The sequence below is a fragment of the Natrix helvetica genome, assembly GCF_964273705.1.
Source record: "Natrix helvetica genome assembly, chromosome: 1".
Taxonomy (NCBI): Eukaryota; Metazoa; Chordata; class Lepidosauria; order Squamata; family Natricidae; genus Natrix; species Natrix helvetica.
This window is the reverse complement of record NC_138548.1, coordinates 208,427,407-208,451,086: the sequence shown is the minus strand read 5'-3', so window position 1 is coordinate 208,451,086 and position 23,680 is coordinate 208,427,407. Positions and strand designations below refer to the sequence as shown.

The 23,680-nt window shown below is 40.6% G+C and overlaps 1 protein-coding gene across 1 annotated transcript in view; it reads right to left on the bottom strand.

Moving 5' to 3' along the window:
* Positions 1–18,411, bottom strand: part of EIF4B (eukaryotic translation initiation factor 4B) — a 33,995-nt gene extending 15,584 nt beyond the window's left edge. Inside the window, exons 1-6 of the mRNA XM_081935160.1 lie at positions 18,271–18,411; positions 7,620–7,775; positions 5,857–6,065; positions 4,349–4,471; positions 2,756–2,810; positions 1,901–2,041 (exon numbers count right to left, since the gene is read on the bottom strand). Of these exons, the coding sequence (XP_081791286.1) occupies positions 1,901–2,041; positions 2,756–2,810; positions 4,349–4,471; positions 5,857–6,065; positions 7,620–7,775; positions 18,271–18,283 (697 nt within the window). The 5' untranslated portion in view covers positions 18,284–18,411. The remainder of the gene's footprint in view (positions 1–1,900; positions 2,042–2,755; positions 2,811–4,348; positions 4,472–5,856; positions 6,066–7,619; positions 7,776–18,270) is intronic.
* Positions 18,412–23,680: the final 5,269 nt, after the last annotated feature.

The following is a 23,680-nucleotide window of genomic DNA, read 5'->3' as shown; positions in this document are numbered from 1 at the left end:
ATTTGGATTGTTTCCATAAAATGATTAAATTTTATTATATACTCTGAAAAAAAGAATTCAAATTAGGAGTAGTCTCTCACCATGCTTTTAATTGCAGTCGTGATCAGGCCCATTAAATTGCTTTATTTAGCTTTTCTACATTGCTTTCACATGGGTATTTATTTTATCCACATATACTATCTTTGCAAATAACACTTATTTAACAAACCTTCCTATTTTCCCATAACAATCCTATGAGGTGGGTTGGGCTGACTGGCTGGCTTTTGTGGCTAAGGTAGGACTTGAACTCACAGTTTCCAATTTTTTAACCTGGTACCGTAACCACTAGACTAAATTAGACTGATCAAAATCCAGATACTTGGCAGTCTCCCTACATTTTCAACCGCAGGAGTGCTTCAACCCCCCCCCCCCCCGCCCTACATCTCTGCCTTGTTGGCCCTCTGAATTCAGCAGCCCTTTTCCTGCTGCCCCCCACCCCCACGCCAGCTGCCCTTCCCTGTCTTCTTGCTGGGCATGCTCTAATCAAGTACACTTAGTCTGGCCATTCAGGAGACAGCTGCTGGTTGCACAAGGCTTCCCTCCTGAGATCGCATGCAGTGGTTTCCTCAAGAGACCTTGGGAAGAAAGAATCACGTGGCCAGCAGCTGCCTTGCTAAACTGCTGGGCTGGGGCAGCTAGGTCTTCCTGGGAGGGCTGGGGCTTTTTGCACTGCTTGGCTGGGCAGCTGCTGGTTTGCACTGGGGACTGATCTGGCTGAATGCTATAGCTCAGGGGCTTCTTACAGCTCAAGTTATGACATGCCAAGAAGCCCCCAAGCCATGGTTGTGAGGTTGTTTACTGCCCCACAAGGCAGGGTGAAGGAGGGCGGGGAGAGATGAAAGACAGGCAATCCTTTACTGTGGAAGAGAAACTTGGGGCTAGGAGGGACCAAGCTAGGAGTGGCCTGGATCCAGGTGGGTCATTGTCTAGCAACTGGTGGGACATGATTAATGATGGCAACAAGGGGTGTCAGGATTGACACTGTTAAGTGATACAATCACACGTTTTATGACCACATTGCTTTATGCTGGACATTTCAGTCCTAATTGCTGTCGTAACTCAAGGGCAACCTATATTATGTTGTATATCAGATTTCCTCAAGTTGTTGTGCAACTGGACATATTTGGAAATCTAAGTATATGTTATGGGTACTCTTGCAAAGTGGCTACCTTGAAGGGCATGATAAAACAGTCTCCAGAAAGTAAACTGCTGCCCATCATATCCAATATAAGAGTCATGGTGGTGCAGTGGTTAGAATGCAGTATTGCATGCTAACTCTGCTCACACTGCCGGGAGTTCGATACCTTCGATCCTGACCAGCTCAAGATTCACTCAGCCTTCCATCTTTCTGAGGTTGGTAAAATGAGGGCTCAAGATTGTTGGGGCAATATGCTGACTCTGTAAACCACTTAGGGAGGGCTGTAAAGCAGTATATAAGTCTAAGTGCTATTGCTAAAATGTCACAATTCAGAGCCAGAATAACTTGGTTTTAACTAACTTCTAAAAGGCTATTAATTTGGATGCAGTCTCACTTCCCAATTCAATTTTAATTTTAACTTGAACCTTTTGCTGTATAATTGTAGTGAACTGTCAAAAGTTGCAGTAAGTGGTAGAATATGCATTAAATATTACTAAAGGTGTGATTGCCACTGAAAGCCATCTGATAGGGGTTGGCTTCCTTGTGCAGTTGTTTGGCCACTGTAAAAACAGACTGAATTAGATGGGCCCGGGGAACCAATCTAGCAGGGCATTCTTACAAAAAACATGTAATAGTCTGTAGCCTAGTAATGTATCTGCCAACAGCTCAGGGTAACAATATTTCAGATTCTTGCAGGAAATTAGGAGGAAATCAAGAACTCACTGTCTCCAAAGCTATCCTCGCTTCTGCGAGGAGGATAATCATCAAAATTATCTGTAGTAGGACGTGCCCTCCAGTCAGTCTCGAATCTTTCTGAATCCCGATTGCGATCACGGTCTCTGCCAAAAGAACGATCATCCCTATCTGCAGGAAGAAGGCGAAATGACCCACAATGTTTAAAGAGGCATATCTAATTCATCTAGTTTCATATTTCATAGAGGAAATTGTAAGTCCTCTTAACCAGAGCAGATGCATAAATGCCATTCAAACTGAAGCATGCTGTACAAATACTGTTGCAACAAAAATTTATTTTGGACAAATGTTTGTAGGTCTTCTTTCAGCCATTGTGAAAGGAGGAACAATGGAAGGAGAAACTAATAATCCCAGTGCTAAAACAATAAACAGTCCGGCATGGCATGGCAAGGCATGACAAAACAACTTAATGTGAACAATAATAGGCAAAAAACCTGCTGAGTTGTTTATTGGTAGCTCTAAAAAACAGGGCTTCTCTCATCACTGACATGATGGGCATTTCTAATAGATATTCACTGCATTCTTGTACATGAGTATTTCGAAGCAAAACCTGTAACTTGTTGGTTTTATTCTACAGTGCTGAGAATCAGTTTGTGTGAGATGGGAAGCCATATAAATTAAGACAGATGGACAGACAGAGACAAAGGAGGGGCTGAGCTTTGGAATCAAGGGGGTGAACAGAAAAACTGGCTTACTGTAGGAAGAGATAAGCAAAATCTGTCCAATTTCTATAATACATTTCCATACCAGCTGAATATATCTGAATATATGTAAGTCTTTCATGTAGTATAGGAATGCCTCAACTTACTGAATGCCAATGCTTACCTTTATCCTGAGCTTGATCAGCAACATCCACTCGTATTCTCCTGTTCCCTAGACACTAGACATGAAACAAAATAGTAATTGTTACATTCAAAGATGAAATCAGATTTAGCTTGCACAGATGGAATTACTTAGTGGCTGGGCTCATACACTAAGCTAAGCCACATTTGGTTTTAGCTATGGTTTAGTCAACCATTTGGTTCAAGACATCATGCTAACTTATCTGACATGGATTGCAAATTATAATGCCTTGGATCACGTATCACGCTATGCTGTAATTGTATGCTTCATGACTACCAATAGCTCTAAATGCTGATGAAATTATGCTAGCAGAGACCCCTGTAAATACCATATCCGTGAATGCTGTTAATGCTCACTTGATTCAAATTATGTAGCACCTTAAAAGCAAATACTTAATTATTTTTAATCCACAATATTCAAGGTGTCCCATGACATTTTATTATTTTTCTGCAGTAAATAGCATGTCTATTCTCCTGAATACTGAAATTTGTCCCATATTCTCTACTATAATTATAAACTTTCACTTATGCAGCTATATTCAGAATCACCACAGAAATAGGAAATAGTGTACATCAAATTAAAACTAGCACATGTTCTCTCTTGGAATCTGGGGTTCCCAAAACGTTAAATTATCAAGTTACTTTAAACTAAAAGTGGATTTGATGGTCTCCTTTTGAAAAAGGTAGATTATATAGAATTTAAACAGACAAATAGAACTGACATGTTACGTCAAAGCTCTATGTGATATCCTGGACAGTGGAAACCTACTTATCTTATGGCCTTGAGATATTCCCACAAAATCTATCTAACTTTATTTATTCTTTCTTCGGTTCCATACAAACACAACTTATATGTATTTGGTGGCTAAACAGGCTCACTATCAAACAACAAGGCTTACAAGTATTGTGTTTAAGGAACTGTCTGCCCAGTAAGAATATTTGCCATCAGGGTTTCATTATACCACCCCACTCACTGACTAGTATTTTCTATGTTGCTGGAAAAAGAGAAGGACAATGGAAGAAACTGCATATAACAAAGTAGACAGAATATTGAGGTAGCTGACTGTTCTTGGGTTCAATAAAAGATGCTTCGTACTGCTAAATAATATAAGCAGAAATATATCATGCCTCAAACAACTAAAAAATAAAGAGCAACCCCAAACTATAAAGCTAATCTAAACATTAGTTATAACGAGCCCAGAATAAAAATAAACACACAAACATACCATGCATGGCTAATTATACTATTATACATGGAGCCTAGAAATGAAGAGCAAAGAGGATTTAAGTGCCTTCTTATGATTACCTAATTGATTTGGGGTCATCAAAATGTTTTCAATTCCTAGTCAACAGACAGACGTCTTCATAGTTTCAAATACTTGTGAGGGATACCTAGTTCTTGTATTATTGGGTATCTTTTTGATTGAGTTCTTCCCCTGTGAATCTAGACTGAATTATGTCTTCAAAATGAAGTATTTTCTTTAAAACTCTACCCATTACTTAAATGAAGAGGTTTAACTCTTGACTGTTCTTAGCAGTAATGGACTTTGCTTGCATTTAACAAGTTTCAACTCACCTCTTCATTGAAGCTCAAGGCACGGAGCAAGGAGTCTAAGTCTTCAAACTCAGCATATCCAAATCCTTTCAACCTCTCTGGGTTACTAGGCTCTCGGGGCAAACGAACAGCACTTATCTGCAGCTAAATGTAAAATGTGAAAGGGAAAGGCTTTATATAAAACTAACATAATAATAGAATTACAGTTCAAGACAATTGAAAATGCAGTTAAAATAATATATTGTCCCCACTATGTTGTTGTTTAGAAGAACCATTAAGATGAGGGAGAATGAGACCTCCTCACTTCAATGCTCTCTCTTGCCATCTTTTATCTTTATTTTTTATGGATTTTACTGTAATTTCTTTGATTATTGCGAGCTGCCTATAGTTGTTGAGAGTGAGCGGCATACAAGTTTGCTAGTTTGATAAATTAATATTATTACAAAATTGCAACCAACTAAAAAATAAAAATCATTAGTCACAGGCAGACTGAATCACTTGACAGAAAGATAGTAATGGATGCAAATGCTAGATTTTGTTCTGTAAATCGAGTCATTTATTAAGACAGAACTGAATATTATCCCAGAATCAATATATTGCCCCACTTTTTGCAATTATCAGAATTTGTCCAAATTCTGGACAAGACAAATATTTAAGTTTATAGTGATTTGGAAGATTGCTTAGTATTTGCAATGTTATAGCAAGGAAGAGATTTCATCAGCTTTTTGAATCACATAATTCTTCCTATAAAATTACTTTAAGATAGTTACAGAAGAGTGTTGAAAAGAAATTTAACACTTTAAAGACAGCTTCATCAGCCTGTCATGGCCAGCATTCCAAACAAGTGGTATTACTGTTGTGATCTGTGATCAGTGCAGAGTGATTAGAGCAGCAATTCCCAAATGATATGCCACAAGAGAACTGCCAGTTCTATGAAAATAACTGCTACTCTAAGCCCAGTGCAGCTGCTAACAGAAAAAGCTGTCGGATGCCTCTTTTCAGCTCAATGCTCTTCAAACCAAATTTAGATGGGTGGATAATGCTACCCAGAGTTTGATTAGATCACTCATCTCATTCTTAATAAACTCCAATAAATTTCCTAATCTCAGACTCCAGCACAGTCAGAATAGTGATGAGTACAATCTCAAAACATCTGAGATTGTTTAGGATATCTTAGTCTTAAAAAGAAAACTCATAAAAAAAAGTTCAGGTCTTTTTTCCCCCCAGGTTCTTGGAAGTTTCACCTATACACTGAGACATGATTGAGAAAAATTGAAGAGATTCACTAGTTTTGTGATAGCACAAACAATCATGGTAACCTTTTTAATGTTTCTACTAAAAGCAAACTCCCCAGAGTAGAGATACTTAGACAACACTTGAGTACACAGGGCTGTTATGCAAGGTGTAATCTCCACTCAAAGATTGTCTAGTATCTCAATTTCATTGAACATTTCCCCACCTTATTCCACGTAGCACTAAGAAGTAAACATGTTGCCTGCAAGGAAACTCAAGTTACCTCATATACTCACATTAAGTCCTCTGAAGAAATCCTTAATGGATTCTTCTGTTACATCATAGGGCAAATTTCCTAGAAAGGCAGTGTAGGGGGGTGATTTTGGGAGACGGCTTCTGTCAATATTGGGCTCCCGAGCTGCCCGAGGTGCAGTAGGCAGGATGGAACGGTCAATCGGAGGGGCTCGGTACACATCATCATCATTGCTATGCCAGGTGGTGGAAACTAGGAGAACATATTTGCACATTAACAAACCCAATGATATTACAAGTAAATACTACAGTAGTTTGCAGTAGCACAGCCATTCTGTTTCTAGGGATGGAGAGAATACCTGGTAAAGAGCGATTATTTCTGTTTACTTTCAACAGTGTTATGCGCAAAACACAGAACATTTACAAATACATTTCCTCCAAATTTCTCTTATTAAAAACACTATAAAACAATATGTGAAACCATCAGGAATCTAAGACAATTGCTATTACAGGGATGTTTATAAAGTAGGGAAAAAACTATTCTTGAAACCAAGAGAAGAGAACTATGTTGCTCAGGATTGAACTTTGGAGTCCTTGGTGCTCTCTGAGCTTGGCTGTTTCCTTGCAGATACAGTAAATTGCCCTGCCAGGTTTGGTGAGGGTGTGGTTTTCTTCCTGGTTTTCTATGTGTCTATAGAGATAAACCGTGTTTACACACCATTCAAGTGACAATGAAAAACTAACAAGGCAACAAACAGGCCAAAATACATCCACTCCAGCAACCAACACCCAGATAAAAAGGGGTTAACAACAGACAAATAATCAAGAAGAAAATAATACCCTAATCAAGGAACTATCAAGGGGGGAAAGCCATATCCTTACAGAGAATGGCAGGCAAGCTACTGTATATAAACAGGGAATAAACCACACACTTACTAGTACTAAAGGTATCAATGCAAGCAAACAACCAAGCTCAGAGAGCATCAAGAACTCCACTATTTTTGAAATTCAAATGTATGGTTATTTTTTTTAAAAAAAACATCAATTTTTACTAGCCAGCAAAAATTTATTGAAATGCCCCTTACACACTGGCAAATTCCTTCTCTTTCTACTCAGCAAATTACAGTGTGAGTTATTTCTCAGGGAGTATCCTTACTTCTCAGATACTGTTCCTATTTCATACATGTTTAAGTAAATCAAAGCTAGCAAAAATGGGACAGACGAATGCCAAATTTACCAGGCTAGTTTGAAATATTAGGAAGGTGCAAACTTGCCTCCACAGTAGTGTTGGCTTCAGAAATGTTTCAGCCATCTTTGAAGCTCAGCCTACTGTAGTATCTGACAGCTGTTCTTGAATATAGGTTTGGGCTACTAAGATTAACAATTTCTCAAACAAACTCCTGGTATCTATTCCACTTTATTTACTTACTAGAGGAGTACAAGTTGTTTCCAATCTGAAACTCCAAATTTCAAGTTCAAAGCAGTTGTTTCACTTTGAAACATGCTATTTTGAGTCAAAAACAAAATGTGTCCGGAGTATTTCAAGCTCAAAATATTACCAGAAGAGTCAAAACAATTTAAAACAGCTGTTTTGAACTCAACACAATTCCCCACCACCACCAATTTGAAATGTTTTCCATTCTATTAATAGCTGTTTATTCACACAGCTAGTAAAAATCACGCAAGAAAGTTAAGAGGAATAAACCAACCACTTTGCCAAAAATATTACCTGGATATTTCTTAGTGAACCTTGCCTATCAAAGTAAAACATTACTATACAAGTTGAGAGAGTTAATTTCCTCCTTACCATCTCCTTCCAGGTCGTCTGTTTCATCTGCCCAGCTGACTGGTTTTGGAATATAGGTGGGAGCACCGCCGCCGCCGCCGCCACCACCACCACCACCACCCTCTGCCAGAAAATCCGTGAGAGGCAGGGTCTTCCCCTTCTTGTTCTTCTTCTTAGCTGTAAAAAAAAAAAGAGGCAAGTTCAGTCTAAATATGCTTTCCTCAAAACATCTGAAACTGAACTGCTTTTCCGTAAGACATATTCAGGACGACACCCCAAAGCTGATCACTTCTATCGCAATAAAAAAATATTCAGTTAAGTATTTTAAGATGCTGTTTTGAAACAGCAAAAGTAAAAGGATAGTTAATATATCACTATAGCAGGGGTGTCAAACTCAATTTCATTGAGGGCCGTATCAGGGTTGTGTTTGACCTCAGGGGGCAGGAGTGGGCGTGGCTAGCTTGATGTCACTCCTGTCAGGGGCGCCAGTGGCAGTCCGAGCGCTCTGCCAGGGAAAACAGGCTCCCAAGCTCCGTTTTCGGCTGCCACGGTCTCCTGCAACCCTCTGCAAGTGAAAAGAGAGCTTGGGAGGGCTGGTCCTTCACTGTTTCCTGGGTGGCACTGCAGGCCAGATCTAAGTACCCCATGGGCCGGATCCGGCGCCTGGGCCTTGAGTTTGACACCCCTGCACTATAGAGTTAGGTAAAGATAGTTTCATTTTTGAAACAACTAAATGCAGTTTTGGAAAATGGGTTTAAAAAAAAGTTTTTAATAGTTTATAGCTACTATGTTTTATCTATGGTTCCAATAAGCTTTGCCTATAATATCAGCCTCCAAGCACAACTAAAAAGAATTACAGCTGAAGGAACATACATTCCATTTCCCTTATCTGCCTTTTCAACTCTATGTAAGTGGTAGTTGTGAGGAGCCTATCCAAAATTATGTTCATATCTGCCCAACAATGGAAGTTTTTTTCCCCTTTTTTGCATGTTAAAGAAATGTATGCACTTCCAGGGGAGATATGGTGAAATGAAGATGCAGAGCCAACAATCATGGCAAAGACCAAAGAACTGGTCAGTTCCAGGTGGAGCAGTTCCTTGGAATCTCTCCAGAAAAAGAGAGGGTGAGAGATCACCCACATGTGCTCAAGGCAGCTGCTCCTTGCAAGGAGAATTCAGGGCAGAGGTTTTGCCCACGTTTGAATGCCGGAAGATGACAGAATCAGCCATCTTGCTTGCAACCACAGGGAACCCATGAAAAATGCCTTCTTATTGGATCTATAAAAGAGGTTTATTCAAGATTTGAAGCAATCTGTACAATTGGATAAAAAAAGAATGAAAGAGGAATCAAATCCAATGACCATACTTGATTGCATTAAAGATTAAGACTGTTAGAAGTAAAAGGAAAGAATACAAAGATAATTTATCTAATCAAGGTAAAATAATCATTTTTTGCTCACATTTTTTCTTTTTTTCTATTGTCTTCTTTCTCTTTTACTTTGTATTTCTTTTTACTACTGTAATTAAAATTCTTAATAAAAGTTTTATTTAAAAAAAGAAACTTGCTTATTGATAAATGTATTTGCAAGAGACCCTACTTATAATTTACAAACTAGTCTTTAAACAACAGAACTTTCTACAGTTATCACACAATTCACCATGTATTCTTAGGGGTGTGCAATTTCCGTACTGCAGTCTTTGTTCAGCTCATCGTTCATAAATGCAAGACGTTTAATCTGACTGTTGATTTCCAAGGAATAAGACAAAAAAATTAAATCTGAATCTGGCCTGTACTACTTAAAAGACAGTAAAATCGAACAAATGTACAGCACTAATTTTCTATTTTTGCAAAGTTGATCAGTATTCATGTATCCTCACAACACAAAAGAGACGCAACTATTATTGAAATGCCAAATAAACATAGCTGTATCACTGATCATATTAACCCCAAATAACCTTAGTTAATTCGTCAAGTCTGCAAGTTACAGTAAGGCAAACCCCAACCATAGTATAGCTTACCATAATATGTGCAGAAAAAAAGGAAATTCTAAACAAATTTGTCCCCAAGATTGAACATTCTCTATTTGTAAAATTCACATATTAATATACTTTTTAAAAAATGACAGATGTCTCAAAATTCAGATAAGGGAAGGATCTGGGTCTATAACAACTGCCTGCAGGTTAACTAATAGAATTCAGCTGTCAATCATAAAGTCCTCTTAAGAACTAATTTAATTTAAAGGTTAAAATGTCACTATTTGTTCAAATGGCAACTAATCATACTCCAAAATATTTAATTCATTGAAAATATGTATATGCTGCTGATTTAAAAATCCTGAAGCAGTGATTATAACAGCATACACCAAAACAGAATTAAATAAAAGTTATACAGATCAGGGTGGCCTAAAAAATAAATTCCCCAATGAAAAGAGATATATTTTGAGAAAAATTAAGGTGATGTAATGATGAGAAAAGCAAATATAAAAAGAGAGTGGTATAAAGCAGGGCTGTTAACATGCAGCCCGCAGTCCAGATAGCAGCCTGCACAGGCCACACCCACCCCAGCTCTGCAAGGGCAAAAACAATCCCGATACGGCCCGCAATGTGACCAAGTTGACATCCCTGGTATAAAGGATTGGGGGAAATCTCTATTCCCATTTCAATACACGCTAAATAATGCTATATTATAAAAGCACTCATGCTTTTCAGTTCCTAAGAGTAACTAGTTGTTGTTTCAAACTTGTTCCAGAGCAAACAAATAATATGAGCTCAAGACATGGATGAATGCCCTTCTCTAAAAGCTCATATCACAAAGATATTCTACAGTGTGCGAAGATTTCCTTTACATTTGCATTATTCTTAAAGGGCAATGTACACAGGCTACTGCTGTTGCAGATAAAACAATGCAGATATTGTCTCTGCAATTACCAAGAAAAACTAATAAGGAAGCAACATTAAAAGAATAACAATCCAATGCTAGTAAGAGTTCATTATACAACACCTTTACTAATATTTCAGGATGCCTGCAGATTCGGCTAGGGTTTTATCTTCTCTACAACAGTTGCACCCTTATAATTTCTGCACGAAGGGTAAGGCATTAAGCCAATATATAAAATGGATTGGCAATGCTTTACAATATTTAATGATTCAGCTGCTGCTCTTGGTTCACATTACTTACTTTCTTCTGCAACCTGCATAGTAATTGGCCAGTCCCTGACCAAAGATAAACGGCATGGTTTTAAACTATTTGCTCCCTCCCCTCTCTTATTAAGAGTGTAAACCCTACAGGCAACTTACAGAGACATTTTTATTTGCCTCCATCATGCCTCCACATTGTGATAATTTCAATTACGTCATCACATTATGACTTCATGGCAAGTCTGGCAAAAGATGTGCCTTTAAGCACATGAAAAGTTTCCTTATTTGTATCATTATCTATACTTTCTAGAAATAAGAAGCTCTACAAACAAGCACTGCATAGGCAGAGGAGGCTGGAATCCTTGAGGAAAATTAGATTCTATATTTTATAGAAAAAAATGAACCAAATCACAGGACTACAGGCTAGACTCAACAAGAAACCATTTCCGAGAAGAAAGCAATGATAAACTGCTTCCATAATTTTCCTGTTACCAGGAAAATTACATGGATGTATCTATGAAGTCACGATAAACAAAAAATTGCCTTAAAAGATTTTACTATCATAGAGGAGAGACACTGGTGCATAATACATGCTGTAAATGCAAGGCTCCCAGGTTTAATCACTGGCATCAACAGCCAGATTAGGGAAGATATAGCTAAGACTCTGGAAATACCAAAACAAGTCATAGTAAATACAGTCTTTCAGATTCCAATTCAAAATGTAAAATGTTCATATAGATGTGTTCGTGAGATCAAAACATTTTTTTGAATAACACTGAATAGTACTGGATTTTTTTCTCACTTCACCCTAGTGTATATAAAAATGCTGTAGTTTATAAACCAGGATTTTAACTTTAATAAAATATATGAAAGGCTGCTTAACCTTTGTTACTAAACAATAATGTTTCTTTGGTTTGGGCTTAGAATGTTACATGAGCCAAACTAAAAATGTATTTTTTAAAGAAACAATAGCTCAATACTATGTGAGTTGGGTTTTTTTTTAATCTCAATATATTCTTTCAACCTCATTAAATGGAATTATAAAATTCTTCCTCTAATTGAACTGGAAGGGAAGCCAATTGTATCTTCCATTTTCAGCCTCTCACATAACCTCAAAATCTGCTTTGGCAAGTTTGGGAACTATAGTGAGCTGTAGGAAGAAGCACAGAGGTAAAATATTGTGAAAATCATTTTCAAGCTATTGGAAAGCAGGCTGCCTTTATTCTGCATTACTCAGGGAGTAGAAGGCTGGACACTATAGTTTAACCTTAAATTACTCCGTTAAAAAAACCTGGCCCTGTTTTACAGGCCCATCTTAGCTACAGTTATATATAACCATCACGAATGTGTGGCCAAAATGTATGTTCGTAGTATCAAATGAAAACACAGTTCTGAAATGCCACTGCTGTTCATTTCATATCACTGTGGGATAAAATAAAAATAAAAACAAGATTTAATCACACTATCCTTGGATTGCGTGCATTCAGCAGTTTGCTTTTAATGCTTTTAAAAATGGAAACCAAAACAAAGATATAAAGGTAATTGCCACCTACCATGTCAACATGATACACCTAATTGCACAAATCTCCATTCTTTCAAAACCATAAGTTAATTTCAGCCATACATTTTGTTTTGCCATCTAAACTATTGTCAAATCCTATAAGCACTCCCTGTTGTGAATACAGCAGCTTAAACGTAAGATAAAATTCTGTAATAATGCATGGCTAAGAGTACTAAGGTCATCTCCATACCATTTCCTTATCTGATACTTCAGACTAAGGTAGGAAAAGGTTGCTGTGCCTTTTTAGCATCATAGTACACTTGCCAATTTTTTTCTTGACTTTCACTTTTATATCCCACAATGAACAAAATCCATGGTTCTTGAAAAGCTTCTACTCCATTCAGGTTTTCTACATAAACAATATAAAGTATTTGCCATAAGCCAATTTTAGTCCATAAACAATAGAAGTACTTATATTAAACCTGTACATGGAAAACATAATTAAGATATTCTCCCATCCCATTACAAATTGACCTTTCACAAATTACCCTCATCCTAATTTTTTCCTTACTTTTCCTATTCTTAAAAAGTAATCCTAAAAGGTTCAGTGACCTCACGGTATACTATACTTGCAACTTACTGTAAGTTAGCTATTTCAACACATATAACTGCTGGTGAAATACCACACACTTGTTTTATAAAGGAACAGCTGTGTGCAACTATTACCTGAAGCCAAAAATACATGCTTATTTTTGGATCCAAACCATAATTTCAGTCAGAAAAAAAAACATTCATCATAGAAATCCAGGTTTTAAAGAGCTATAAAACTCATCAGAATGCTTTGAAGAATTTCTTGATTAGTAACTTTGGCTAAGACAAATCTAAAGTTATAATGCACTTACTCAGAGATCTTTATGCAATATAAAAAAGTGCATCAAAACTTGGAAAGGAGCAAAAGGCTATTTTTCCATTTTAAAATGCAAATAAAATGCTTGCTGAAATCATTAGATTGAAATATATATTTTACGTGATATACTCTGATTTTGCAACAATATACACACATTTACAACTTTTAAGCTGTTTTCCTCCTTCCTTTCAACTAAGGTAGAGAGGGGTCACTGTTTCTGCATCATAAAGGAGAGATTCACTGTTGTACAAACCAGTGTTTCAAAACCTTGAAAACAAAAGAAAAAGAAACCCTAAAGGCCTTGGATAAATCTAACCTTTATTCAACCTTTTTTCTGATGTATTTTAAAAACTATGTCAGTCAAACTCTTCAAATCTTGTTTGGTATATCAACAAAATTTGGAAAATAACCGAGTGCCATTTCATTTTTCCTGGCAAAGATAAGCATTTGGGCAGAAATGTTTCAGTAATGGAATAAAATAGAACCATATTTTGTTAACTGAAATGATGGGGACATGTTAAGAAGGAACTCTTATGGTTCTAGCACAATGAGAAAAAGTCATGCCACAAAGACTGTCTCTTTGCTTGGGAATCTTTCACATTTTGTTTGAAATATGAATATTTCAGATATATAATGTCCCTCCTTATATCTAAAGATTATTACATATTTGTCCCTCCTTATATCTAAAGATTATTACATCTTCCTACAAATATATTCTCTAGGCTTCCCTGGAAAATATCAAATGAAAAATATAAAATAACAAAACCTATCTCACCTCAGGCAATCAATTCCCCAAGCTCTCAGCAGTGAAAATGTGCCAGAGTCAATGAAATAAGAAAATTTCAGCAAATTGTTTCAAAATCCTCTTGCTGCTTTTCAGAAAGAAAAGTCTGGTGCAACTGCTAACAAACAGCAGAAGTCAAAAACATTGCAATTAATTGCGTAGATTTATCTTTGCTTAGTAATTCTTTGGCTACATAAGTAATCTTTAACAAAAACAGAATCAAGAACAAAATTCTAAATATTTTAAATTGAGTAAATTCCCAAGATGCATACTGATATAAATCAAACCTAACTTTGTTACACATATTCAGATCAACAGTTTGTTACCAGATCAAGTTTACATTTATATTATTAATATAAATTTACATTAACATAATTTGCATTATGCTATTATTATTTTTTATCTGTCTGAAAAAGCAAAAATGTAGCTCAAAACAATACTGGAAAATGAGGGGGAAACATCTGGGTTTTCTTGTCCTTTTCACCTATATTCCCATTCTACCCAGAAAAGAATCTAGACTGGAAATGATGCAGTGTGGAGAAATAAACTGGATATGCCATCCACTTTTATACACATTGATAGAGATTATTGTCCCAAACTAAATATACTATAAAGTAAAGAGAACAGGTGATTCTCAGCATTAGGAAGCAGGCAAGGGCAAACCACTTTTGAAATTTTGCTAAGAACATAGCAACAATTCAAAGACACATATTTTGAATCAACACTGACTTGTAGGCACATACAGGCATTGGGCCTGGGGCATATATGCCTGAGTTCTGGGAAAGCCCAAAGTTTCAACTGTGTTGATCAGTTTCATGTGTTAACAACTGGGTGTTGGTCACAGTGTGGGTAACCTTGCAACAGGACTTCTGTTTAAGACAAAGGAAAAGATCAGTCACATTCAGGGAATTGCATAACAGAGTTTAAATGAATCTTAAGCCTTTTGCATGGTGCTATTCCTAAAAGGTTTAGATTATTATAGAGATAGTTTGGTTTCAGTGGTAAAGGCATCAGCTAGAAACTAAGACTGGTCTCGCCTTAAGCACAAAAACAGCTGGGTGACCCAACTTGGACTAGTCATTTTCTCTTCAGTCCTAGGAAGGAAAAAGTGGCAAGCCACTTGCCAAGAAAACTGCCAGTAAATCATGACAGTAAATAAATTTATCCAGGCAGCCTCTAAGAACTGGACATCACTGAATGGAAAGAACCCCACCCCACCCAATACTTAAGCAGTAATTTTTATCTGCTGTATTTCTAGCATAGTGAGTGGTGCAGTCAAGGTACAGTATATTTTAGAATACTTCTATAAAAATGTCTACAGTATACTGGCAATCAATTTCTATTGCAATTATATTTGTTTGTAATTATATGTACATTTTTTAAAAATGTGCACTCTATGCATGCAGTTGGGAAAGGGGATTATGATCCCTAAGTAAATGTTTTTAATTATCATGCTTCAATTTGTCATCCTTCTTCTGGGGAATCACATCTAAATCTTTTTTGCCACATTCCTTATGAACTGAGAATGCACCCTAAAACATACAGAACCTCCTTGATAAAATGCAGATGAAGGTAAAATTTTTGGAACTCAAAAAGCTGCTTTTTAAAGAAACTTTCTGCAGGTACTAATCTTCTGAGGAATAATGTGATAAAATTCTTGATGTCTAAATATTCTAATATGTTTCATCAATCAAGCCACCGTAGGAACAATTCTGCTATCTGATAAACCTATTAAATCTATCCCAGATCTATCATTCTGTTTCCAAAAATACCTTTTGGGCAAATAGTATATTTGAGGCAGTAATGGCAGATACGGAAAATAATTAGAAATAGGAAGTATATATGCAGTTAGAAATTAACTAAGGCTTTAATAGTAAAGAGAGGCCACTCTATGATCTATAGCAGTTTCTGTGCAGATGATAACATTGTACCACATAAGGAAACCCTGCACATATTAAAAGCCTCAAAATTAAATCACAAAATTCTATTCAAAGATCAGGATTAGTACATTAAAGCCTAGGTATTCCTTCCAAGGACAAAGCAACATAAGTAGCATTATCTGAAGTATGCATATAACAGCATAGTCAAATCAAATGGAAAAAAATGATTGCAGGTTAGGCTTCATCTATTCATATAAGATAACAAAATGGTAAAGTCATCCAAACCATTTGATATTTTAATGAGGGACGTCATTCATGAATGTTTTCCAATAGTAAACACCCACCCACAAAGACTTATGAAGGCAGAACATAAATGCAGAAGTCTTACCCCAATGTGCTTCATGATTTACTGGCTTTCTAATAAAAGGAAAACTACTGTTTTAAATTAGGACAGTAGCAGGGAGACTATGCCACATTTCCCCCCCAAATTGTAGTGGTGGTATGTCCGTATGTCTCTCTATAATGGACACAAATGTATTATGGCAAATGTTACAAAGGTAACAGTCAGCACATAGAACTATTCTAAGGAGAGCATGAATATATACATCATTTTTAGAAAAACAGGCAGTCCTCAACTTACAACAGTTTGTTTAGTAACGGTTTGAAGTTACAACAGCACTGAAAAAAGTGACATGACCATTTTTCACACTTATGACCACTGCAGCATCCTCATGGTCATGTGATTTACATTTGGATGCTTGGCAACTGTTTCATATTTAAGACAGTTGCAGTGTCCCAGGATCATGTGATCAAAATTCAGATGCTTGGGCAACTGGTTCATACTGATGACAGTTGCTGTATCCCAAGGTCACGTGATCACCTTTTTGTGACCTTCTGGCAAGCAAAGACAACGGGGAAACCAGATTCACTTAACAATCGTGTTACTAATTTTAACAACTTGCAATGATTCACTTTAACACACGAGGCGAGAAAAGTCATAAAATGGGGCAAAACTCCCTGCATTCGGGATATTTTGCCCCATTTTATGACTTTTCCTCTCATCAACTTCTCATTTAAGCAACATCAATCCTGGAGCTCCATTGCGGGTCGTTGAGAACTTACCCGTTATACAGTGTGTTTAATTGACAAGGTTTGGAATGGCAGGTAAGAGAAAAGTAACCTCATGCAGACTTTACTGCCTGCTACAGAATCCATTCACGGACTAGGCAGTTTCCCCCCCCCCCCCATTTCCAAGAAAAAAAAGGGAAGGCCTTGCCTCCTCGCATTTCTTAACAGAGGACGACAACAACGATCACAAAATCTACACCAGTGGTTCCCACCCTTTTTTTTGGCCATGCCCCACTTAAGCATCTCTAAAATCCCGATCCCCCCCACCGGACATATTATTCTTACTTTACTCAAAAAGTGAACTCTACTGATGCGGAGGAAGCCTAAAAGGCCATTAACTTGGTTTAAACAAGGTTCAAATTGCCCCCGTTCAAAAGCAAACTCCCCCCCCCTTGTGGGGCATGGGCCCCACGTTAGGAACCACTGATCTACATTTAACCCCTTTCGGAGCCTTTGCAGTGTTGTTGTTTTTCTTCCACCTTCGTTCAGCAACACCCCCCCCCCTCTTTCAGAGCAGCCTCCAAAGTAGGCCGGATCTCCTTACGTCATTGCCAGACATGCACGAGATTCAGGGGTATAATAAGCAAATGGCCGAAGGGGCCCCCATTGCCGCCTCCTCATGTGCTCGTGACCTCTAGAGAGGAACACATTCCCCACGAGAGGGTTTTCTGACCGACACCTTCGGAGTTTTTAACTATTCAGTCCTTTCTCCAGAAGGAAGATAAAAGATTGAGGGGGGGAGGAGAGGAGCGCTGTGGTATTAAGAAAGCGAGCTTCAAAAAAAATTTTAAAAAAGGGGGGACGGGTGGCTCGTGGCTCTCTGCACGCGGGGGAGCGCGAGGAAGGACCCCCCCCCCAAGCCTTCCTCTCTGTGGGGAACCATCAGGAGCTGCACCCACGTGGGTGCCGCCCAGGTCCTCCTTCCCCTCCCCACTTCAACCCGGCCCCGCCGCGACTGCGCACTGGAAGGCGGCCGAAGGTTCCATCTGCTCTTTCAACCCCCCCTCCCTCCCTTCCCCCACCCCCACCCCACGTGTAGATTGCTGGTCACTTAATTCGGGCGCGCGGTGCCGCTTCCGCCGCCCGCAGCCGGAACGACCCAAGGCCGCTCGTCGCGTTCGGAAAGCAAGGCGCGTGCCGATTCGGGTTTAAGCCTTCCACTGCCCCCCACCCCCACCCCCGTCGGCGGCCAGCGAGGCCTAAAAGGGACGCCGAGGGCCCGCGGACGCTTCACGGCAGGCGTCTCCCCTGCAACTCGGCGTTGGAATGAGATCGAGCCGGACGCTACCGGCCTGTCTTAAAGCGAAGGCCCGCGTCCCGCGGAGCACCGCTCACCTGAGGCCGCCATGTTGGGATGAGCGAGAGAAGGCAAAAGGCCCGGATGCGCCCGTCACGTGATTATAGCGAAGGCGGCACCACCTCCTCTTTTCTCAGAAGGGCGGAGGCAAAAAAAATATTGGGGAGGGAATAGGCGAGAAACCAAAGGGGCGAATTGGCTTTGCGGTTCACAACCCAAGAACGGTGATGGAAACCTAGCGCGCGGGAACAAACGTCGGTGAGCCTGAATAGGAAAATTTCCTTTCCAAAAATAAATAAATAAAAATCTCTGCTCTCTAGCGGTGACGTTGTTACTGAATTTACTGCAACCTGACTGGGGCATCGGATAAATTAATATTGCAGCTTCCATAATCTGAAAATCAGAGACTTTGGAAACTTTAGAATTAGGAAATGAAAATGTGCACAGGCATTGGAGACTTTGGAACTATATATAAATATAATTCGTGTAAAAGCAGATAGATGATAGATATAGATAGATAGATAGATGATAGATAGATAGATGATAGATAGATAAATAGAGATGATATAGATATAGATATAGATAGATAGATGCTTTTACACGCACCTGCAATTAAAATAAATTGTCTTTCGGTTTCCATTCCAGGTATTTTGCTCCTAAACCCATACCTTTCTCCCAGCAATATTGGACTGAACAGAGTTTTACCCACAAGGAATATTTATTTGCATTCCTTTCTCATTTTTGTCCAGCATACTGACTACCCTGGGACAACAACTAAGACAATATGCATCAAAATACAGTGGTTTATATTAAAGGTAGCCCTCGACTTACAGTTACAATGGCATCAAAAATAGCTTACAGCTATTTTTCACACAACCACTGCAGTGTCCCCAGGGTCATGTGATCAAAATTCAGGCGCTTGGCAACTGGCATATATCTGTGACAGTTGCACTGTCCCTGGGTCATGTAACCTTCCCAGATAGCTTCCAACAAGCAAAGTCTCTGTGGGGAGCTGAGTTCACTTAACAATCAAATGACTGTTGTTAGATCGGGTAAAGAAAGGCACAAGAGGCTAGCGATAACAGCTCTTTATTGAAGTACGTGCAGACAACCACTGAGGAGATGGTCGGACAGCTCCCCTTTTTAAATGGGAGCTGTCCAGTCTCTCAGCCAATCAGGTGCTCCTCTGTTCCCACCGGCAACAGAGGACCTGAATGGAGACTTCCATTGTTTAGCAGCAATAGAGGGGGAAGTATCTAACATCCCTCCCCTCTAGGATGGAACATTCTAACTGGTCACATAGTCCCGTAAGTAGGCGGGCCCTTGCGTTACTCTGCTGGACCTGCACAGTTCTGTTTGCTGGTTGCCCTCGCGCAGGTTGGACGGACCTGTTGTTTCTTCGGATCCGCCTAGTGGAACCTCCTGGAACCTTTCGCAGGCCCCGGCTGGGACTTCTGGTGGTGGATCTCCCCGGCCCACATCAACGTCAGCTAAGTCCCTTGATGTGTCCGGGACTGTTCGGGGGTGTGCTGCTCAAGTCGTGGAGGAGTCACCATTGGTTGTCGGAGTGGGGAGTTGGTCAGTCGACCCCGGAGTTGGTCAATGTGTCTTCTCCAATGTTGTCCGTCCCCGAGTCTTACAGAGTAGGATCTCGGGCCGATGATGCCGACTATGGTCACAGGTATCTACAGGCCACCCCCCTGTGTAATTGTGCGCATATACTGGGTCGCCTATGCTGAATGATCTGACCCTGCTCGTGGAATCTGGGAGTGTTTCAGTGGAATAGTTGGGGTGTAGCCAGTCCAGGTGGGACCTGAGACGGCGGCCCATGAGGAGTTCAGCCGGGCTTCTTCCAGTGGTGGCACTGGGTGAGATGTGTTGTATTAATAGGTAGTGGTCTGTTTGTGTTTGCCAATCGCCCGGGCCCATCTCTTTGAGGGCTTCCTTTGTGGACCTTACCATACATTCCACCTGGCCATTGGAAGCCGGATGGAATGGTGCGACCAGGGCATGTTGAATTCCCTGTGCCGCTAAGAATTCCTCAAAGCCCCTTGCCATGAATTGTGGGCCATTGTCTGACACTAGCACATCAGGGAAACCGTGAGTCACGAACAGCTTCTGTAGTGCCTTGATGACCGAGTTGGTGGTAGTGGGTGTCATCAGGACTACCTCTAGCCACTTTGAGAATGCGTCCACGATTATGAAGAAGGTTTGGCTGTGCACTGGCCCGGCAAAGTCTATATGTATTCTAGACCACGGTGCTTGGGGCCGCTCCCACTCCTTTGCGGGCACCTCTGGAGGAGCCGGCCTGGATTCCTGGCAGGGTGTGCATGTGGCTACCCACTCTTGTATGTCTCTGTCCATGTTGGGCCACCACACATAACTCCTCGCCAGTGCCTTCATCTTGACTATCCCCGCGTGACCCATGTGAAGCGCCTCTAAAACGGCAATTTGTAGTTGTTTTGGAATGACCACCCGGTCCCCCCATAACAGACAACCCTTGATTGCCGACAATTCATCCCTCTTTGAAAAATACATTTTATATTCTGGCCCAACCGGCCCCTTGGGCCACCCCCTCCACACCCAGTTCAGAATCTGTTTGGTGATGGGGTCCTTTGTGGAGTGACTTGCGACGTCGCTGGAGGAGACTGATCCGGAGTCCAGGCAGTCCAGCAGGAGCACCACGGCCTCGGGGGTGGGGTCATCAAGCAGTGTGTGGTGCCTGGGTGGTGGATGAGCCAATAGGAATAGGCAGCCAGGAAAATGGTCCATCAGGTCATTTGGGGAGAGAGTGACACCGGGGTGGGGTGGTTCCCCGCCAACAGTCCCAGCAGAGGCTTGTGATCCGTAATTAGGTCAAACTCCCTGCCGTACAGATATTCATGGAACCGCTTGACTCCTGCCACTGCAGCCAGGGCCTCGCGGTCCAGCTGGCTGTAGTTCCATTCTGCTGCGGACAGTGTCCTTGAGTAGAATGCGATGGGGGCTTCCATACCGTTCGGCATCTGATGGCTCAGGATGGCACCGACGTCGAAAGGGGAGGCATCGCAGGTCAGTACCAAGGGCAGGGTCTGGCTGTATTACACAAGGAAAGAGTCCGCGGATAATAATCTTTTCACGGCGGTGAATGCTTTGGCCTCGGCTTTGCCCCATGTCCACTTTGCATTCTTTGCCAGCAGCTGGTGTAGCGGTTCAGCAGCTGTCACTTTCTGCTTGAGAAACACGCTACAGAAGTTAAGGAGCCCGAGGAACGCCTGCAGCTCGGTCTGATTCCTCAGTGTGGGGGCTTCCTTAATAGTTTTTATTTTTTGGTTAGTCGGGTGAATTCCCGAACCATCGATCATATAACCCAGGAACTCCACTTTAGGTATATTTATTTTACATTTTTCTCTTTTGAGACGGAGGCCTTTGTCTCTGATTCTGCTTAGAACGGTGCATATTTGTTTTAAAAGTTGCGCTTCGTTTGCGGCTGATACCAGTATGTCATCGAAATAGGGGACGACTCCTGGTATCGCCTGCAAAAGTCGTTCCATAATGCTTTGGAACAGTCCAGGGGCGATACTAACTCCGACTTGTAGTCGGTTACATTTGAATGCCCCCCTGTGCATCATGATGGTTTGGGCCTCTGCCATAGCGCCATCTTCTGGCAGCTGCTGGTACGCCTGTGCCAAATCTAATTTTGCAAAAAAAATTCCCGGACCAAGGGAGTGTAACAGATACTGGACTACTGGTATCAGGTATGCGCTTTGTTGCAATCCTTTGTTAATTGTGCATTTATAGTCAGCGAATATTCTGATAGACCAGTCAGACTTAACGGGGGTCATGATTGGCGTCTCCTAGCGGGCGTGATCGACTGGTTCGAGGATGCCCTGGCTTACCAGTTTATCGATTTCTTTGTCAATTTTTGGCTGGAGAGCGAAAGGTACTCTCCTGGGCTTAAGTCGAATTGGAGCTATGCTTCGGTCTAAGCTAAAGGAAATTGGGTCCCCCTTATACTCACCCAGACCGGAGGCAAAGACGTCCTCAAACTCCTTAAATATGGTTTCGGTGGTGCTCCCGGTGGCGGCGGCTGGCCCTTCTCCGGTCTGCTGCTTGTTCACGGTGTTGACTTCGTCCACGACCATCCACAAAGCCTGAAACCAGTCCAGTCCAAATAGGCTTTGCAGGTCGCCCCTGACCACGATCACGTGTAAGTTCTTGCTGATCATCTTGTAGCGCATCCTGAATGTGCCTTGGCCCACGAGGGGGACCAGGTTGCCCTGATAGTCGTGAAGGCGGACGTCTGGGCTTCGGAGGTCCTTCTTTTGGATAGACGGAACTATTCGTTTCAGTACCGCCCATGAGATTATCATTAAGGACGACCCGGTGTCGATCTCCATCTCGCAGGGGGCATCCTCGATGAATACGGTGACCTTTAGCTTCTTGTTCGGATGTGCCTCACCGGAACGGTGATGTTCGGCTTTTTGGTGTGATCCAGGTGGCCTCGGCTGGCTGACGTGAGGCTGGCAATCCTATTGTCAGCCTCCGCCCTCCTGGGGTACCTCTGGTGGGTACTCTTTTTGGGCTTTGCACTTGAGCTTCCTGTACCTGTGCAAGAACATTGGCTCTTTTAAGATTCCTCTGGGGTCACGTAGGGGGTATGTAGGGGTCACAGATGGCTCTATAGGCAAAAGAGGAAATGCAAATCCTAGCTGTTTGTCTGCTCTATGTTTGATTGAAGTTTCGACTGCTCTGGGGTGGTGCAATGTCTGAAATACCCTTAGGAGATTGTGCAATGTAGTGAGCTCTGTGTCCTTCTGCTAAATGGTAGTGGGTTTAGTCCTATTATGTCCTGAAGGGTCATGTCCTGTTCTTAATCCCATCACCCTGAAGCTGAAGGTCATTTGTTTTGTAGATAGGCTGGCCTGGTCTTTCTTAATAAGCACAACATATCTGCTGGGAGGGGGGGACTATTAAGAAAGAGTGAGTCTGCTTCCTGCCTCCAAAAAACATGTTTCTCCATTTCTCATTTAGGGAAATATAATATTCTGCCTTTTTAAAATATTCCTCAAAATATTTCATTCTTTGGGGGGGGGGGGGCTTCCCATAGTTGTAAATTGAAAATTATCTGTATTTGCTGACTGCACCACCTCATTAAGATTCTAAATGGTTATATTAATGTACTTACCTGATGCTGTTTGTTAATCATAGTTCAGTAAAAATATTCTAAATGATTTTCAACAAGGAGCAAACCCTCTCTCCAACAACCATAAAGGTGTATGATCTCACCTATGCCCCCTAAGCCTTATGAGATGGCAGACTTAATGCTTCCTGAATGTATCTAGTGGACAGAATCAATTTTGTGAAGATGGTAACTGATATGTGTTGGTATTACACCAAGGGTCCATATAAATTAGTTTTCATTATTTAATATTTTTACATAATAGTTTCCTTTATTTAATAATATTT